The sequence below is a fragment of the Mycteria americana genome, chromosome 2, assembly GCF_035582795.1.
Source record: "Mycteria americana isolate JAX WOST 10 ecotype Jacksonville Zoo and Gardens chromosome 2, USCA_MyAme_1.0, whole genome shotgun sequence".
Lineage (NCBI taxonomy): Eukaryota > Metazoa > Chordata > Aves > Ciconiiformes > Ciconiidae > Mycteria > Mycteria americana.
In genome coordinates, this window is record NC_134366.1 from 165,208,706 (window position 1) to 165,230,244 (window position 21,539).

Consider the following 21,539-nt stretch of genomic DNA (forward strand, 5'->3'; position numbering starts at 1 on the left):
GGTTCATGAACTTTAATTAACTAGGGATATTGCACAAATTTTCCTAAAGAAAAAAGAAAATAAGTTTCCGTGTGCATCTCAAAGTACATACCATTAACTTGGGTCACTTAAGGAATTTTCTGAAACAGAACACTTGTCTGAGTAGCATAACAATACCTTTTTGTTGATGGATTGCAGTGCCAATACGGGCAAAATACACTTAGTGTCTATTAGTTTGTCTGCATGTATTCCAACACTTGGATGCAAATAATGTCTATTTAGCTGAATTAAACTTTTTAAACTTGCAGCAACATAAAAATATTCCAGTACAAGTCATTTTCTCAGCCACTGGACTTTAAAGTGATAAATCAGACTTTAGTGGTAAACAAATGGGAACTAGAGTTCTAATGGGAAACAAAACCAGCCTGGAATTCCAAAGCAGTCTAACAGGCAGCCAGCTAAACTAAACTTATTGACCTGCCAATCAGAAGAATTAATTTACTAACGTATTCTCTCCCTACCTTGCTCATGCGTTAAAACAAAAAAACCAAACCCTTCACCTTTTAAACCAACAAATATAGTAAAAACTAATTTATGGCAGCGACACAAACTTCTGACTCATCAAGTGCCTTACTGATCAGAAATAACAATATTTTCTTCTTGACTAAGAAACTTACTGGAATAATTAAGTTCCAGAATGAATGCAGTAAGCATGACTAGCAAGTCAGCTTTGCACTCCCAGAGCCAACATAAAGCTGTGGAAGACTCTGGAAGGAAAGAGCTGCATCAGAGAAATCCCCAGCCTTCCCATTTCATTGATGCCTCCCAACGTTGAACTGTCAATTCCATTGCCTCCCAACACTACCAAACAACTGAAGTACCCTACAAATGTTCCCTGTACCTTTAATACACACATGGAGCAACACATGTCTTCCATTAGGATATGGACATGAAACCAAAGAGCACAACAGTCCTGAAGAATGAGGCAGGCTGGAAGGCTCAGGCTTGCTGCCCTCTTCACTAGTAACTTTATTGCTATACTTATCAGGTGATGAGCATTAGATTGCAGTGTTCTGCACAACACACTTTTGATGACACAGAGAGCAATATTCAGGGGGAAAAAAAGTGGTACACGGTTCTCAGAACAAGAAGTAGTTCTGACGTAGCAGAAAAAGATTGTTTTAAAGGAAATAATCAGGTTGAAAACACTCATTAATGAAACAAGTTACTGGATTCTGAAGTACACAAATCTCGGAGATGTGCTTTGCTGTTTATTTCTAGGCCTACAATAGAAAAGATGCATTACCTGTAAATATTTTCTATGTGTTATATGGAGATCTTTTATCTATTTATTATTTTTAATTTAAAGGAACAGGTACAATTAGGAGGAAAAGAAGTAACTGCAAAACAGGGTTGACACAGAAGATTTAAGAAGAATTTAAAAATATTTCATTTGAACCCTAATAACCTGACCTACTATATCATGCCAAGCATGCTATCACCCAACCATGTGCAGGCAGGGTACACAATCTAAACGGGTTTTTGGTTGGTTGGGTTGAGCTTTTGTTTTGTTTTTAATGTTACAAGGTTTTCAAAAAGCCCTGTAAGTGTGACACAAAATAGTTTACATTTACAGATTCACAAGAGCAGAAAAACAGACAGTAGGCACTACTTCTGCATTAACTGAGATAACTACTTCCACTGTTACGTGTGATTTTATACACCTCTACTGGCAAAATAAACTTGAAAAAACGTAAACATTCTTACGCTACGTATTCCTGTTCATCTTCTGCTTGAAAGTGGTATGTTCTGTTATCTGAAATAAATAAATACATATTTTCATTTGGCACATGATAAATTGTAAAATATTTACATATTTGTTACTAAAACCTATTTGGCAACTAAAGCCTTTAAGAGCAATTGCTCTTAACCAGCAACATTAATACTTTATTCATAGCTATGGAAAACAATCCTAAAAAAACCAGAGAAAGATGAAATTGTGAATTTGGATTTACACCAAATGTACATATTTCAAAAGTCTTGTGTTTAGAAATATTAAAGAAAAATAAGCGTATGAATCAAATTTTGCCCTTCTGAAGTCAAATCTGAAACATAAGTAGCAGAAAAGGGCAAAATTAATTTGTTCCTATCATATACTTTTCCTTCCGTTTGGGTTAAGAAACTTCTTTTTACTAACCAAAGGATGAGATATGAACTGGGTATTATCCCTCACATTCAAAGGTTTCATAGACTGTCCTTGTAAATATAGAATGTTGGAACTGTTTGTTGTTTAATACTATATATGTAAAGACTGAAAATAGTAAGTTGACTCATCGACTTCAAAAGAGTTTTTAAAATCAGACTGGATACAAATACCTGCTATACAAGACCAAAATGGGAAGAAGGGAAATCACAGGAGCTTTAAACACTGAGAAGACAAGTCACTACCATTTTTAGACAAACAGAAGCATATTTTAAAAGCAGGATAAGAGAACAAGAGAAATGGGGTTCTCCCTGCCTTCTTCAACCCCCCAAATAGCACTCAAAAAGCAGAACAGCCAATGAAGGAAAACCAAGATGAGGCCAAAGGTCTTTTCCGTTTCCTGGTAAATACAGCTTATGCAGGTTCCACTAAGGTGGTAAACACCTCTCTGAACTTAGGAGAACAGCACATATGCTGCATTTCATGGCTTGTCACAAATGAACAGTATTTATGTCACACACACACACTAAAAAGGTTCTTCATTCATCTCTCCATTCAACCCATCTTCAAAACTAGAGGGATCTGAACACTCGTGAGGCACTGCATATGTCTGCATACAGACCTAAAGTTTGAACTGTAGCCTTATTTTTACTCAGAGTATCTTGTAATGACATTTTTAGAAATCCCACATAATACAAAATGGTACTAAAATTGCTACATACGTGATATTAGATCAAAAGACTTCTTATCTTCAGCATTTGGCTTCACCTGGCAGGTCAATAAATTCAGTTTAGCTGGTTGCCTGTTGGACTAAAAAGAAAATTTACTTTACTTTAAAAATGTCTTGATTTAGGATTATTGTTCCTTTCTGGGGAGTGGGCATGTATGATATTAATCTAAAGCATGGACATGCACACATGTACACCCTCAAAATGCTCAAGACCAGCACGACTTTGTCTGACTTCATCTGTCAGAATGGACAGATAGCTAAATCTAAACAAAATTAAAATCTTAATGGCAACTCTTCCTGACTATTTGAAAGGGATTAAAGGAATAAACCTTAATTTGGAATATGCTAATACTGAAGTTTTTTATTGTATTTCATAAACATTGGTAAAACTATTATGCAATTTTTCATTACAGCATGCCCATATTCCAACTGTCCTCCCATTTTAAAACAGAAGTGGGAAGCTGGAGATCTGGAGTTTCAGAACTTGGAATAAATACAGCTAACTAATATCCTCTGCTGTAATTACATTACTTAAGACATGATAACTAAATGTGTCTGAAGTATTTTGGGTTTATACAGGTTTATCAGAAACCATAGAGATACTGAATTAAAGTTACTACAGCTGGCAGATATAAACTGAACATGAGATGTCAGTTATCAGTAAGTACTTCTGAACTGAGTTTTGGAAGTTGTTCATGTTAGAAATCGTAAACCAAATATATAAGTAATGCAAAACCAGCAAACAAACAAACAAACAAAATCTCAAAGTGCATTTCCCACATTGTCAAATGTTTGTCAGAACAAGCTCATCAACACAGTATTTTTGATACTTAAGGAGCAACAATTCCTTGAAGGAGTAAATATGCGACTGGAGTCTCAGTTTTTACAGTTTAGTCTTGAATAGACTGTTATGATCTGAACTTTTAATCACTGAAAACAAGAAAATTACTTTCCTCTTGGCACTGCAACAGAAAAGGCAAATGGACTGCTTTTACACAGCTACAGACAAGAAAACTACAACCAAAGTGCAATTCAAAGAATTCTAAATTGGCAAGTCTTCAGCTTGACAATACACGACTTTTTAAAATGGTGATAACTGAACCATTACTAACCTAGGTATAAATATTTGACTAAGTGACTCCTCAAAGGAGGTGAGGATATCTTCCTAGCCATGAAAAAAACCTCCAACGCTCCAGTACAAAATGTAATGACTTCCCTTTAACTTGTTTAAGATAGGTAGTTAACTTTAGACACTGATACTCATGACCACCAGTGGAATTTGGGGCAAAGGGGGAAAAAGGGTGATGAAATGGGACCATCTCCTTTAACGAGAGTAACAGGAGTTACTCTTGTTCGCAACAAGTTTGTGTCATACTGCCATAAGACAGTTTTAGGACTGCCTCTACCATGATAATGTTGTCGCTTTCTCATGATTTAGCATTCCTAGGAAGATACTTCAGATATGTGACCGATTCCCAGAACTCACTATGATCAAAACTTTCCAAAATTTCACACTTTTAGGTGAAAGCACTCAAAATATTAACACATTCACTCATCTGTCAGACTATCAATAACATCTAATATCAAACACTTCCCAAGTTTCCAAATTATGTGCTTCACAGATACACCATGACAATCTTTACGAGCAAAACCAGCTGAGGTATTCATTGCAAAGTCTGTTCAATATATTTGCCATTCTCTTATCAAACTATTGATAAATACATTTAAGTATTAAATCAACTGTTACAAGCTATAGCAGTGGGGGGAAAAAAATTGAAGAAAAATTTTAGAAGGCTAAAGAAGAGTTCACTTACTTCATGCAGTCCACAGGAAGTTTTGAAATTAATTTCAAACCAGCCTTTATTCTCATTTTCTCACTCTGATTAGTTGAACGATTTTAATTTTTTTACAAAATGAATGTGTAGGCATTAAAATGTTTTAAATAGTTAACATCCTATGTAGGAACATCTGTAATACAGACATCTATGTATGAGCTAGTTATTGGTCTTTCAGTATAGTCAACAGCCAGAACTGAGTTTATAACAAGACATCTGACCAAATCTATGCAGACTCCTTTGACTACATTGACTAGCTGTCCAGTGGCTAAGAGAGAAGTCTACAGGATCTTGCTCTGATGCAGACAGCTACACTGTAGACACTTGATTTTATTCAGATGAATCACATCCCATATCTCAAAGGTATAGTAAGAACAGGTGTACTGCTCCATTTAACCTGAAGCACTGTTCCCACTAGTGGTCAGCAGCAGACAACTCAGAAAAATTTTAACAGTGCAAGTATAACAGTACTTCCATAAGTCAGTCTCCAACTTCTGATAATCTATGGAACTTCAACAGTCAGAAGCAGAAGTGGCATCTTTTTTGTAATAGCAGATTAACACCAACAGATTCACCAGAAAAGGATAATGTTAATTTATTCTTTTTGATAAAAAGGTATAAAAATAACTTACCGTTGCATGTGATATGGTAAGAATTCCATTTTTAACAGTGCACTTTCTTCTTTGCCATACTTTCCTTAACCTACATAGAAACATCAACAAATTCAGTAACTAGACATGATTTCAACACACACGTTAAGCCCATTAACATTTTGAGAAGAGCCTTGAGAAACAAACAGATGCAGTCAAAATTTTACTAAATGCCCCACCAAAAGTAACTTGGAGATTTATGAAAGGGCTTAATCACCTTTTAGAGACTTACAAAGACAATAGATTTCTTTTTAATATGACTTTTTTTTTTAATGATTGCTTGTCATGCTTTTTATATTTACTATATTAAATTCAGATCTGTGTTCAGATTTGAACTGTGAAATTCTTGAGTTCTTGTGGCGTATGCATTAGGAGAATGTGCCTTAAGCACCCACAGTAGAAAACAATAAAAATCAGTGCATGAACATAGTAATAGCTCTCGCTATGTATTATGTGCTCCAAGAACATACCCATCGCTCTTCTTTAAAAGATAACCTTTCTTCTCACTGCCATATTCCTTATTCCCCTGAAGCTGATGCATACTATATCCTCCTTGCCTGCTCTGTGAATCCTAAAAAAGGGAAAAACACCATTAACGTTTCCTGACGTGCACGGTAAGTTTTCCTAACTTTTAAGCCTATTTTACTTTATTTCTCTTCTCTACCACAACTTCACAAATTAATAAGGATAAAAAAAAAAAAAAAAAAAAAAAGAGAGAACTCCTAATGCATGTTTTACATCCATAGGAGAGCTTGCTTTTACATCACATGATCTTGGAACTAACTGCACGTTCACGATTCAATTACTTCATTAGGCATCTGAAGTAGAGTATGGATGCAAATATGCATCTCAAAATAATGGCTTTTTAAAATATAGAAATTTAATATTGAATAATCTTATAATCAAACAGTAATAGGCTAAGATAAAATCTCAAAAAGAAAGCAACAGAATATAGCATGCATATATACAGAAGCACATATATAAACAAACAAAAACAAATGCTACTAATCACTATTTTTTTTATCCAATTAAAAATATGTATATAATTCATGAGTTTTAGTGAATGAAGTCAACTGAAATAACTTTTGGCCTGATCTAGTGAAACAATTAAGTGAAATGGATTAACTTGTTATAAGCACATCAGAAAAAAAATCCCCAAAAGTTCATTAAAACATTGACTTACTCTCCTAGACTTCGATCACGAAAGGCAAAAGCAATAGAGGAAAGAGAAAGCAAATAATTTAAAACAAGAATTATTATTTTATTTAAAAAACATGTTCCTTGAACATAAATTTTACAGCCCCCATATCTAGTAAAACAATTTTTCTCCTTTGTAAGAACGCTACTAGAAAGAATTACTTTTTTTAGGCACCCTGGTGCTTTTTCTCATCAAGTAACAAAACATCATAACAAAATTCTGTGCAACCCTGCATATGTGACATTGGCTTCAAAAAGCAACTTAGATTACTACAGGATGAAATTTTACTAAACAGCTTCCAGTCTTTATTACATTTAAATTGTCTAAAATGATAGCTATATTGTCTCTGCCACCAAACTGGAGCTAATTCTGAATTTCCATTGAAAAAGATCAGGCCCAAAGTTAACGTTTAATTTTTGCAAATATATATAAAAAGGTATCATTAAGGACACATTGATATGGTTTTAAATGTAGCTGTGAAACAATTATCTGCAAAACATCTGACCAAATCTCACCCAAAAAAAATTTTCAAAAGAATGGGAAGTTCAATTACTCCCTTGGGAATAACCATTTCTCTTTCAAAGCACAGTTTCTTACAATTACCACAACCAATATATGTTGAAGATTACTCCCTCCTATTTTATTTAGGGTCCTTACAACTGTTTTTCATTTTGTAACAAATCTGTCACAGGAGTTTAGAGAGAAGTGGTTTGGTAAAACTGGCAGTTGTGATTGGCAGGAGCGTGAAGGCTTCTATGTGCAATGTGCTGTCAGCAGTGTTCACACCATCACAGTAAGCAGCTAATTTGTTGTAAGTAAATTTCAAACCCCCAGTGGAATTAGGGTCCTATTGGTATTAGCATAGGAAAGAACATAATGAGATATATTTCCTGTTCCAAAGAGCATATCAGGTCGAGATTTGGGGAAATAAATAAAAACGTAAAGAAATAGTTAACAAAACAGACACAAAACATGATTCTAGAGACTAGCTATATTCAACTTAAAGCTGTTAAGTTACATTTGTACCAATAACTAATATACAAAAATAGGGAATAGAAGCCTGTATTAAAGGCCTCGTTTCCTTTAAAATTTAAGCTTCTTAACATGTAAGCATTTTTCAACATATAAAATAAATACTTTACACAACTAAAATTACACTAATATCCCTTAAAATATTTTTCCCCAAAGCTTTAAACCATAGTGATTTTACAAAATCAGATAATTCTTGTGCAAAGTAACAGAAACTTCCATAACTCGAGAACAAGACAGTACATAGTGACAACAGGAAACATTGCATGTAACAGAGCCACGGTAAATTGTCCTTCCCGTAGCGAAGCTACAGCATTAGCACTTCTGTGCAACCCAAGATTCAAAGATTGTCAAGGTGTGCTTTTCCAAGAACCAGGTAATTGCAAAGATTACAGTAACAGTTTTTTCACCGATGAAGAGACAGGTATGCCAGAAAAATGTGTAAGAGCATTACAGATGCCCATAATGCTAAATAAACACTTGAATGCATGCAACAGTAAAACAAGAGTTGCATTATGAGACCTTGAAAGTGTAGGGAACAAGGTTAGCTCATTCAGTACATCAGTGCTTTTTCCTGAATGAAAGTATGGACGCTGAAGAGTAATTGTTCCATACATATTAAATTAAAAAAGATCCTAAAGGCTTTAATAGATTTAACAGCCATGCAGGAATCTCTTTTGTCGTCTATGACAGCAAGTCAGTGCGAGATGTGTAGGAAGTTTAGCTTATCTAATGGCGACTCCAAAGAGGTTAAAGGTGGCAGAATTTACAATTTGGACAGGAATCACTAGTTTCAACTTCCTTCTCTTACACAAAGGGTCAAAGAAACTTAAAACTACACACAGCCAGGGCCTCAATGTTATTACTTCAAACCATTTCCCTGCCAAAGTAATTTTTTTTGTGAGAGTACTTCTGAATCTTTACAAATCCACCAGAGAAAATCCCATTCATTTCATGTTCTTCAATATTTCCATTAATCCATAAATTTTCCAACAGTGAGATTATAATGCACTAATATAAGGGGGGGAAACATATTCTTAATCACAACCAACCAAGCCATCTGTCACAGTAATAAAGCCCAGCTTTACATACTTGAAGATTTGGATGTAAACAACGATGGAGAGCTGACTGGTGAAGCTCAGGCCATGTCTCTTCAAGTTTTGTTGTCACTTAACTAAGGAGTAATGAATGCTGAGTAATGAATTAAAACACTGAATACCTAAATAACAGAGACATTGTTTTATCAAGCTCCTCAATATCTGCCAGCATCATTATGCCCTGACTCATGTAATATAGCAGAATCACGAGTGAAAGTCCTCACGTTGATTTTGAAAAAGACACTTAACATCAATGTGATCAAATGGTTATTTTATCCAAAACAGTGAATTCTTCCATTACAGCCTGTTGTAGCAGTCACTTTCTAGCCCACATGGAATCCAATCCATAGCATTAGTAGCAAGGCTTGTTAAAGCCTTAGGCCGCAAGCTGTGAACTGTCACCCAGATTCGCTGACCATATACTGAACTTTTACATAGCTACATAAAGGCAGGCTCCCGAAACCAGTGCAAACGAGAAAGATAAGGAAGCTACAATCTCAGCAGAAGCTACAACCTTAGAGATAAGAAACCACCTGCCTAGAGACAATGAAAGGACCCAGTGAAGAATGGGAAGACCCCAGATCCTAATATTACTATTGGTCTGAACCGCCTCATGAGGGGAGGGGAACTTTTCTAAGGATATAACTGCCCAGGGATTTCTTTGTTCAGGATCCCTTTCCGGAGGCACTCAGCTCGAGCTGTTTTTCACGGCTGTACCAATCAATAAAGTGGTCTGGCGTATGTCGTATCAGAGACTCTGTTTTGGGAAACCTAGGGTTGAGCAGAGCAGAGAGGAAGCACCCGAGAGTGAGTGTGTGTGTGAGCGAGGAGTCGCAAAGGGGCACCCGTCAGCTCAAGAGAGCTGCCGCTGCGAAGGCACTCCGGTCCGAGCAGTTAAAGTCTCGGGTGGTGCGTGTGCGACTCCCTGAATGGTGTGTGAGTGCTCGGGCAGTGGCTTCTCCTTTAAAAAGCAGATCTCTCTCTCTCCCCCCCATGATTTGCCTGAATATCTGAGAATTGCAATATTGCTCCTTTTCCTTCTAAGACATAATTTCAATTCTCTTCGAGCCAAACAGTTTATTTCTATATTTATAATTTTTTACGTAGATATCATACATATACACGCACAGTTTTTCAAGAGTCCTAGAATTTGTCTACACTATAATTATAAGTCAGAAAAGTGGCATAGTTTATTTTGGTGATGGCTGTGAAGCTACTTTATTACAACATGTATGTAAGTCTCCGAATTTGACTTGTTTAATTTTTACATTTTAAATGAGGTTACTTTCCACTGAAACAGAATAATTTTTACTACGCATCCAGGAAATAGGTAACCAAAAAAACAAACATTATATTTCATTTAGTTATTTCACCTCATAATACTCTATGAGCAACTTCTGAAACTTGACTTGTACTGTATGCAGCCATGTATGTACAATACATGGCACCAGAGAAGAACAACCCATTTGTTTCGATTTATTTCCGAGAACTGGCTGATTACCAAGTAGCTTGAACTTAACAACATACACAGCAGCCAGGAGAGGAGGAGGTATTTTTCTTTGCTTCCCAGGTAATCAGCTTGTGGAATAAAAAGGTACGTGAGAAGAGAGCGGGTCTTGTTCCTCTGTGTGTTGGAAATCGATTAATAAAAATACTTTAGAATTTAAAGTTATTTCCAAATAGCTCTTGAGATCTAATGTTTGTTCTCTGTTCAACTTTTGGGGTTAAGGATGGAGAACGAGCATGAGTTACGTTCAGAGTGACTTAGATACTAGGGAGATTACAAATGTAACGCATGTATGGGAAGCTCTGTAAGTATTATGGAAGAGATCTAGTAGGTCCATGTGCACATTGGAGATGGAAGGAAAAGAAATACCAAACAGAGCACTGGGAAGGACTGTAGAGTATGAGATAAGGGAAAACTTTGTACTAGAAAGAGCTGGCAGGTCTTACAATAAATTGGGATCTATTCAAAGGTGCTCTATAGTGCTCCTGTCATCATTTGTGACATAAAAGAAATTCTAAAACCCATGTACAGTGTGTTGTAAGGTTGTGTTGTCCTTCAGAACGATGGGATTAAAGATGCAGGGAGAGGAACAGCCTTCTGGCCAAAGTTTATCTCCTATATAATGTACATCTACATTACAAAAGCACACACAGGCAAGTATTCAAAAGAACAAAATCATGACCACCACACTGTAAGGAATTATTCATCAATCATTCCTTATTAATTGTGATTCCACCTGAAATAATTTACTAACTTCAAGCCATTCATCTACACGCAGCAGCCTTAATCACAATGTGCTACTAGAAAACTGCATGAAAGCCCATAAAAATACTTACTTGCCCCAGTTACTAAAGTCCTATTTTTTAAAAAGTTCCAGAAGAATTCTAGGAAAGTAAAGATTAGTAAGCTTCATACCACATAAGGAAGATTACTGAAAACTACTTTTAAGAGTACATTTAGTATTATATATACACTGGAAAATGAGTGCAGCTTTTGTACAGAAAGTTTATACCTCAAAAATCTCCTGGAGTTCTCTGAAGGAATCAGGAGTAGATACACATGAGAAACCACACTGATATAGTCTACCTGGACTTTCAATAGGAACTTAGTGGTCCTTATGAAAGGGAAAGAATTATGTTCCTACAGGACAAGAGGAAAAGTCCTCAGATAAACTAACAAGATAAAAGCAGGAAAAAAACAAATAAGTTTCAGAGAAAGCTGTGCCAGCACATATGGTGTCTAACACAAAAACAACCTGGAAAAGGGTGAACAGTAAACTGTCAAAGTTTGCTAGATGGTATTAAATTATTCAGGATACCCAAGAAAGGCCGACTGAAGATTTTCTCAAGGACCTCACAATACTGAGTAATTTGACAGTAAATGACAGGTGAAGATCAGCATAAACAAATGCAAAGTGATGCAGAGGGGAAAAATAAGATACTGTGAGTTGACTATAAACATTCAGTAAGAGGATGATGTGGTTATAGCTTTACGGCTGATTAAACATTACACACCTTCTCTGCACTAAGCACTGATCAAAAAGCAAGTCAATGTTAGAACTTAGATGAAAAAAAAAAAAGATCAGAAATGACCTAGTGATGCTATCATAAAGTCACAAGCACTTCCATCTTCAGCAGGCTATGCACATCTGAAAGTTCAAAACAACTAAAAGGAAAAAGATTTTTCCACACAACATGTAGCAATGGTGGGAAAGACACAGCTGTAACAGAAGCTGATAGTTTACACTGCTTCAAAAAGCAACCGCACAAATTCAAAGAGAGAAAATCCACAGGGTGGTAGAGAGACTGCAAAGACAGTCAAACTACTAATGGGAGGGTATTCTGGGGATGTATCAGTCTTTATTGCCCTGCATTTTACTGTAAACATCCATGACTGATAGCTGTTGGAAACTTGGCTGACTCAGTACATCTGGCTGTAAATTATATTCTTATGTATATTTGATATTAGCAATACTGCCCAATCATATACATGCAGCAGAATGGCATCTGTCTAATGTTTAATTATAATAATACTTCATATTTCATAATAAATATTTAGTAAGCTGAGTAGACACTTGGCAAATACTAATGTTTTATTTACCTAAGAGAAAACTGCACAGAGGGTAAGTGATCTTTTCCTAAAGGAAAGCCACCCCTCTCCTCTCCACCCCACCACCACCCCCAACGCTCAGCTTCACCATGGGATATTCAGTATTTCTGACTCTCGGGCACTATGATTTGGAAAAAGTCATTATATTATCTCAGGTAAACACTGTGAGATATATATTATATCCTATCTTCTATTTCAAGGAGTATTCCAGAACATCTGCAACGAACATTGCATGTTCCCCGTTCACTTCTGATACCAGTGTAACTGATGATGTATTTTTCTTTTTAACTGCCCTGTCTCAGCCACTTCTGTCTGGCTGACATACAAATTTTCTTCCTTATGATACAGTATCAGCAAGAGGGGTTTGGGAAGGAGAATATCATCACAAAATCCACGTGAGTTAGCAGATGAATAGTAATATGGAAACCATACATAAAGGCAAGCCTCTAGTTCTTGTTCTGGCTTACTCAGGATCTCCCAAGTCAGGAAAATCCTGAACACAATCTGGCTGGAGGATGGCAGGACACAAGAAAAAAGTGTGCATCCCATCCCTTTGTATTTTTTTCCTCAACACTCATTCTTTATCATTGTCGAGCACAGGATACTGGGCTAGATGAAGCATTTAATAGATCCATTACAACTGTTCTTATAGTACATTATAAAAGTATATAAAAAATACAAAATTACACAAAAAAAGGAGTAATTTCTTTTCATATATAAAATGGAAAAGGAAAATTAATCTAAAACTATTGTTTGTTGATAGTTGGACATTCTAAATATTAGTTTCATCATAATGTTCAAAGTCCAACTCTTCTGAACCAATAACTACACAAATTGAACATCAGTTAAACCAGTTTCTGAATACATAATTCATAAATTCACATTATCTCTGAGAATAACATGTCTAAATTATTTACCTCCTTCTGATCAAGCTGCAGAGAAGATTTTATCAAATCACGAAGAGCAGTAAGTTGTTTCTTTTCTTCATCTTGTGTCTGCTTTATCTATGGAAAGAGATTGCCGTTATACGCTTTCTGGATGCAACTTTAATTTTAATTTTTTATGCATTCCACTATACCATTTTAGATGTCCTGAGCAACCAGCTCAGCTATTCTGTGTTTCTGTAATATTTGACTTTATTTTCACTGACTAGTCCATTCTTATGTATTCACCTTCTATGCAGGTATTACTTGAAAAGCAAGCTAAAATGAACGTACAACTCCACATGCTCTGTTCTGTTACGCTTTAATGGTTCACTACATCTAATGCAACCAAATTAGACTCTGAAATACTACATAACTCCAATAAGCTCGACAGATGACTTAAGGAATGAAAATACAGTTTAATTTACCCACAAACTGCAACAGAAAATGAGATTATTATAATTCTTATTATAGAATACAAAAGCACTTGGGTGACACGTGAGCTTTGTTTCCACATTATTACTTGCCTTCCATGAACATCATAAGTTAATTAATTCAAAAACTGTGGTGCTATCAAGCAGTTTGTTATAGAAAAATGAAAGTGGTAGCTAAAATTGGTGCTAATAATATAGTCTGATTCAAAGATTCCTGCTTTAAATTAGTTTTATTTTAATGCAACATTAAATTAGTAGTAAAATGAACACTGCTTTTCCCAATAACTGTAAAAACAGAACACAAAGTTTAAGATAGTCAAGATGTTTTTTCCTCAGTCTAGCTATATTCAAAGTTTCAAATAACACACTTTTCATTTATAAGTTACAAATGAAATATACACCCTTGTAGTCATACCTAAAATGTATTCATATAAACAAAATATTGCCATTTTCAGACGTTAAACTACTTATATGTAAACTTACATTATACAAGTCAGCAGCCAACTTTTCAATATATTGTTTAAGTTTATCAGCTGTTTTCAAGCCATCTTGGAAGAAACTATAATGAAAAATACCTGTGATTTATCAGGAATACATATAATTCATAACACAAAGTAGACTGTATTGTGAAAAAACCCAGCAAAACCAATAAAACTTATCCAGCTCCTCCCATGTTCAGAAACAACCAAACCTCTGTCCCAGTGTGTTTTACTATCAACCTCTGTTTTACTCTCAATCTGTTTTACTCTCAATCTGTTTTACTCTCAATCTGTTTTACTCTCAATCTGTTTTACTCTCAATCTAACCACATGATAGCATAGCTGCCACATTCCTCTAATGTAATATACTTCAGAAAGGTCTGACAGTTGCATTTCAGTCGAGAAACGTTTAATTCACTTTGATGATTTAGTCTCACTGTATAAAAATATAATGAGCCCAATAAGCACTTCACATGTTAGTATATGAAGTGGCAACATAGGAAGGATTAGGCTATAGATAAACAGAAGTTTAACTTCTATCGTCAAGTATTTATTCTAAATTAGAAATCTGAAGGACATCAATTGATAGTCATCACTATAAAGCTTTTTTTTTGGTTGTTCTTTTGTTTTTGGGGTGATTTTTGTTTGTTTCGGGTTTTATTGTTTGGTTGGGTTTTTTTTTTGTTGGGGGGGGGGGGGGTGGGGGGGTGGTGTCGGTTTAAAAGCCTTCCCAATAGTTTTAAAGTATGATATCTTTCGGCAGTAGAGATATACCATTGTGACTTTAACAAATATCAAATTAGAGAGAATATAGCTTAGCTTATTTTTTGTCACTGCTAGTCAATGTGTTTCCCCTTAGTAATTTCTAAAATCTCTTTCCTGTATTTAACTTAAGTAAAAGTTCCTGTGTGTTTGCCTCTGTGGTTCTACTGATAACAAGGTCATATCTTACCAGTTTCACCTCAGGGAATTTCAAAGAAACTACTGGCTTTCACAATGGTTTTAAAATTTACATTAAAAAATAAAAACTATTAAATAGAATAAACAAGCTATTGCTAAAATTATATTCTAGATCTATGCCCCAGGAACTAAAATTAATTTTATACGCAACATGCAGGGTTTTCCTTTGGCCTCTTTCTCCATCACTCCCCTGCCCACTCACTTTAATACTCTCTACTGAAGGGCTACAGCCTAATAAGATGAAGTTGCAGACACCTGGCAGACTACAATTACAATAAAAATTCCTGATGTAACCAAAACAAATTGAAAAGAAAGGGAAACAAACACTTGTGTAAAAACGACAATTGTAACTAAAGCTTAAAAGCATTGCACTTACTTGCATTGTGCATGATAATACTTAATAAGGTTCTGCAGAAGGTCCACACCTTTTTTTGTCTTGATTTCATTAACCTTAATAAGATACTGTACAGACAGTGAAAAACATGTTGATAATCATGCCTCACAACCTTCAATGGTTTTCAATCAATAAAACATCATTTGCTCAGCAAATTAATTATTTCTGTGTTTACCCTGGGTGCTGATTCATAAGCCACCAGTCCACCACATTTAAGCAAAATATAAAACAGATAACAGTTTATTTGGCCATTCCTAGAAAATTCAAACACCACAAAACATAAAACAAATTCAGGAAAAGGTTTCATCTTTTCCGATTGTCTGAAGATGTCCCTTTTTTAATGCTACTGCAGTAATTACTGAAATATTCTAAAAATATAAAAACTATGCTATTTAAAGTAATCATCACTCAAATGTAATAAGGAGAACTATTAATATAAAAAGCAGTTTTATGGAACTAACATATCACTATAATTTATCACTTTGTTAGAAATTTTAGAAGGCTTCAGAAAGCATGTTAGAAGAAAGATATTAAAAATACTTCCTGAACTGCTCAACCATAAACCTGAAAAAACAAGAAATATTTCCGTAGTATATTTTCAGCCCAAGAACCTTAGCATAATAACCTAAAAACAAAGAATAGGAATAAAACAAAAGGAAGCCAAGTTTTGTACAGAGTTGCTAAAACAATTATTTTTATACTGCTGTACTATGTGACATTGAAATAATTTCCTCCCTCCACCCCCATTAAAAAACAAAGTAGATTTCACCACCTTTAAGCAAGGCCCACAAGACACTAAGTTATGGTGTCATAATTAAAAGCTGAAACTTGTTTCTTACTTCACACATCTGTAGCTGAAATAGCCGCCTTTCCTTCTCCATTTCCTCTGCTATCTCAGCTCCTGTTATTTCATTTCTTATCATCCCATGCTGTTTTGCATGTTCTCTTTTTTCCTTTTCAATTTTTGTACTGAAATTTTAATTAGAAAACATTTTAGAGAATTTCTTCTACTATCATGTGATCTAGCATTATTTAGGAAAAAATAATAATCAAGAAATATTAAAGAAGCCATTCTGAAGATGAGTTCCTCTATGACACCAAATCCCATTTTTGTTTTTAAGTGTCTAGAAGTAACAGAGGTATGAAGCTGCCCTTCCTTCCTTTCATCCTTTCACCCTTTTCTCTAGTTTGTGTGCTACTTGGGGAAAAAACCCACCTCATTCTGTGCTCCATAGCCTTCATCTCTATATACTGCAGTGGAAAGCATACATATAAGAAACTACTGACCTGGCAGAATAACTTAATCAAATAGGTTTCATGCTCGTAAGGCAGGAATTAAGAAAAATAATAAGGCAGCATATGAAGTTTACCACCTACGCTAAATGACATGATTCCAGTCATTACATTTTCCGAGAAAGCCAACACTGAAATTCTGAAATAGTGAAATGCAAATATGGAACTAAGAGGCCATCCTGTGAGTTTAATTAGAGTGTTACAGTGTGGCTGTCCTTACCTATCTACTCTGCAGACTAACTGGATACTGCATTTATAAGCAAACTTAGATTTCCGGTACAGAGTAGAAAAATCTAAACAATTTTCTGATTTATTTTTTAAAAAAATAAATCTTTCTTCTCTAGAAGCATTTCTGAGAAAAATAAACACTGAAGCTGTACTTCTGTAAAACAGGTGACAAAGCACTGTGTGTTTATGAGACTGGTGCTTCTTGCCAGGGAAAAAAAATTTAGAAGGATTAATTTATTTGTTTTTGAACTCTGCTTTTCTCCAACTAAGAAAGGCATAATGTTTGCACATAGAACAAAGCACTTTTCAGCATTGCGCCTCTAAACTTGACTTCATATTTGATCTTGAACAAATTCTGGGAAATGGGGTTCTCTGAGCAATCTAAGGGACATCTTCTTAGTCTTAATGAGTCCAAGTGAAATTTGCTTACAAGAGAAAAAAAAATAGTTACAAGACAACAGCATCTTTCTGCAAACTTTCCAAATTCAGAACAGAATCCCACGATTATTCCATATATTGAGTAGGTATGAGATACCTCTGTCTCCTAAGTTCTGTTTAATGGCATTTGGTATGAATAGACTGGCAAAGGTAGCCCTGATTTTACATAGAGCAATTTGAGAGGCAGAAAGAATTTATTTTTTTTTTAACTAACTTCCTGTCTATAGAAAACTATTCAATAATTTTGCAAAATACGTAATATCTGTAAGAACTAACTAAATAAAATGGAACAAAAAAAAAAAAAATTCTGCATGTAAATCTGAATGCTCAACTGCGTACAGGAATCTCCTGGGGACAGGAATCTCCTTTTTGCCTTAGATTAGTAATAACCTCATTTCCAGTTCAGTTGTTCACAAGGATTTAACACTGTAATGAATTTTGAAGGCAAAAGTTACTATATGTAGGTAAGAAAATTATGCTGATAATAAATGTTTCAGCAGTTCTTAGTGGCCTGACTTTTTCTTTCATTGCTTTTCTCTCCTCCTGTTTAGACATAAATGAAAAAATAAAGCTAAGAACAGGATTAAAAAGGGGAATAAATGAAAGGATAAAAAAAAAAAAAAAAGAATTAACTCCTGAGAGCTCTTGAATTCTGGTAAAGCAACTGCCCATCACTCTTGAGAGCATTCTGAACTATTCCACTAACATTTCTGCAACTACGATACTACTTGTTTCCAACCTTCTATTTTTATAAATCATTCTTTACCCACAGAAGACAGGTATTACAGCAAGAAAATATTTTTAATACCACAGATATTTTAGAAGTCACACCAACTGCACTAAGATTCTTGCCTCTCAAAAACATACAGTTCTGCAATACAGGACAACATATAAATCTCATTTTTACTATCGATAGATTTTATGTATATGGTTATAAGAATGTGTAAATGCCATCTGAAATCTCCTCAACTGACTTTACACTGTTCAGTATCTAAGCATTAAGTACCTTCCTTACACTAAAGAAACACTGGGCAGTCATTTAACTACTTCACAGAGAACATAAAAAAAAATATTTTATTTCTATTAGTATGGAAGAGAGATCCATGGAGGAGATGCCTTGCTGATAGTCACATTTGCATCCACAGATATATTACATAGTTTGGGACCAGGATGAGAAAGGCAGGGGGCGGAGGGGGGGGGGAGTGAGAGACTGTGAGAAAAATACTTACAATTTGGTTTCATAATCCTTCCAGGCTTTGTCAAAAGGCTTTTTGAGGTCCTTAAGAAACAGAAAACTTGCTTAGAACATTTTTAAAACTTTGTCTTTCTAGTTATCAAGTTATAAATAGCAAAAAACAATACTGTTTTCTTTTAAAAATTTTCAGACAGCAGTTGGAAAAAATACTATTTTTTAATCTTGTGAAGTATCGCTTTCCTGTACAGGAATTTACAATGAAATTCTAAAGAAGCATCACAGTCACGCCATGTTTTAATTTGTTCTTTGGACTACATACAGAATATTAACTGATGCCAACATAAGAAATACTCTCATGTGTGAATGGAAAACAGTCACAAAACCGCTGAACCTGAAAACATTTCCCTAAATAAAAAGTTGGTTTTCAACACTTACCCCTTTAACACCTTTTAAGTCTCCTTTTAAGAGAGAATCCAACGTGAAAATAACATTGTGGCTTAAACCTTGGAGCTAAAAAGAAAAACATTAATACTGTTATTTATCATTCAAAAAGATTTGTTATGATTATAGAATCATAGAATCATTTAGGTTGGAAAAGACCTTTAAGATCATCAAGTCCAACCAATAACCTAGCACTGCCAACTCCACCACTAAACCATGTCCCCAAGCACCACATCTACACGTCTTTTAAATACCTCCAGGGACTCAACCACTTCCCTGGGCAGCCTGTTCCAATGCTTGACAACCCTTTCAGTGAAGAAATTTTTCCTAATATCCAATCTAAACCTCTCCTGATGCAACTTGAGGCCATTTCTTCTCGTCCTATCGCTTGTTACTTGGGAGAAGAGACCGACCCCCACCTCTCTACAGCCTCCTTTCAGGTAGTTGAAGAGAGCGATAAGGTCTCCCCTCAGCCTCCTTTTCTCCAGGCTAAACAACCCCAGTTCCCTCAGCTGCTCCTCATCAGACTTGTGCTCCAGACCCTTCATCAGCTTCGTTGCTCTTCTTTGGACACACTCCAGCACCTCAATGTCCTTCTTGCAGTGAGGGGCCCAAAACTGAACACAGTATTCAAGGTGCGGCCTCACCAGTGCCAAGTGCAGGGGGACGATCACTTCCCTAGTCCTGCTGGCCACACTATTTCTCATACAAGCTCCCCCAGGATGCTGTTGGCCTTCTTGGCCACCTGGGCACACTGCTGGCTCCTATTCAGCCAGCTGTCGACCAACACCCCCAGGTCCTTTTCCACGAGGCAGCTTTCCAGCCACTCTTCCCCAAGCCTGTAGTGTTGCATGGGGTTGTTGTGACCCAAGTGCAGGACCCGGTACTTGGCCTTGTTGTACCTCATACAATTGACCTCAGATGGCCTGATCTTATCAAACTACTGCCAACAAGTCTTTGAACTTCACTAATGAAGTTGCGATCACCTCAAAATTTCTAAATTGATAGTAAATTCAAGCCTGGGAAGAATTTATAAACATTTACTTGCATCAGACATAGAACCATTATAATTAATCTTTACTTATATAGGGTGATATAAAAACCAGAATTTTAAAAATAGCATATAAGCAAAGTTCTGAAAGCACCTCAAGGTAATCTTCAGTCTCTTGAAGCAAACATTTGAATATTGCATAATTATTTAGGAAGCAAATTATTTTTTGGAACAAATGTTTATTATAGCCTCCTGAGCAAGAAGCAAGGACCTGCTGTGCTACAGGCAGATAACACGCGAGGCACGTGTTAATTCAACCACGAACAAAAGGAGGAAAGAGAGTCCACAGCTCTTTGATTATTCCCAACTATTTGGGAAGACTGTTCCTTTCCTTCTCCAGTGTCGAAATCTGACATCTGCTTAAACTCTCAAGAGTTTAAATGCCACCCCATTAAGTCCATGCCTATTTGACTACATATGTGTGGAAACATTCCTTTTGTCTTTGCCAGTCTGAGGGCAGAAAAATCTACTGCTGTGATCCTATCTGAACACATATGGTGTGTAGAGTTCTGGAGATTCATGATCACAGGAAAGAGATGTATATCAATTTTATCTCAGTCTAGTGAAAAGTATGTTGCCTCTCCTATTCCCTTCGCTTCTCCCCCAAAACGCTCCATGAATTCTTCAGTTCCTTGTTAAGGAAGGATAGGGAGAATGATGGGAAGGCTGCAAGACAGCACATCCTCTGCTTGTAAACCAAAGGAGTCGGGAAGTGTTACATTAGTGGTTTTAATCTGCCATATATATGGCCCTTCTCCTATAAGGTCTTCTGAGCATATTTTAGTCCATGAAACTAATTTTTAAGGGACTTTTGCCTCACTCAAACAAGTTCTCCAGGTATAACATTCCATTCACAAACTCCTTATATATTCAAAAGACATGTATGAAAAATTAAATATTTGATTTTTCAAAAGTGACATTATGCATTTTTAAATACATGCACATAAAAAATTTCAAAGAAATCGTACTCTTGTATCATGGTTTATTTCTTTCATAGGAGTAAAATAAAGTTGTGATGAAACAAGGCATGATCTGTGTGCATTCACTGCTGTTTTAAGAGCCAGAGCCTCTTTACAAGCAACTTCTCGTACCATGTCATTATTTACAAGGACTACATCCACCATACATAAAATAGTGTATTTTCCTTCATTAGATTCACTATCAGTCCTTAACTGAAAAGAACCCAGTTCTTGCTTCGTTCTCCAAATATCCTGGGCAGAAAGAATTTCTGTCAGGTATCCTAGAGATCACTGCCAAACCAGGCTGCCAGAGCTCGAGCACAGTTCAGGCAGCTGTTGGTCTAACAGATACAAAGCAGCCCTACAAAGCACGGCTCTCAAACTTGATATGCATTATCCTCTGGAAA

The 21,539-nt window shown here is 35.7% G+C and overlaps 1 protein-coding gene across 2 annotated transcripts in view; it reads right to left on the minus strand.

The window, feature by feature from the left end:
• The window catches only part of ASAP1 (ArfGAP with SH3 domain, ankyrin repeat and PH domain 1), a 157,503-nt gene that overhangs the window by 44,339 nt on the left and 91,625 nt on the right, over positions 1 to 21,539 (minus strand). For both annotated transcript variants that reach the window (XM_075495269.1, XM_075495270.1), the window contains 10 exons: positions 19,117 to 19,191; positions 18,716 to 18,765; positions 16,367 to 16,496; positions 15,510 to 15,595; positions 14,178 to 14,253; positions 13,255 to 13,341; positions 5,868 to 5,968; positions 5,380 to 5,449; positions 2,905 to 2,992; positions 1,747 to 1,795 (listed from right to left, as the gene is read on the minus strand). In XM_075495269.1, coding sequence (XP_075351384.1) covers positions 1,747 to 1,795; positions 2,905 to 2,992; positions 5,380 to 5,449; positions 5,868 to 5,968; positions 13,255 to 13,341; positions 14,178 to 14,253; positions 15,510 to 15,595; positions 16,367 to 16,496; positions 18,716 to 18,765; positions 19,117 to 19,191 — 812 coding nt within the window. The remainder of the gene's footprint in view (positions 1 to 1,746; positions 1,796 to 2,904; positions 2,993 to 5,379; positions 5,450 to 5,867; positions 5,969 to 13,254; positions 13,342 to 14,177; positions 14,254 to 15,509; positions 15,596 to 16,366; positions 16,497 to 18,715; positions 18,766 to 19,116; positions 19,192 to 21,539) is intronic.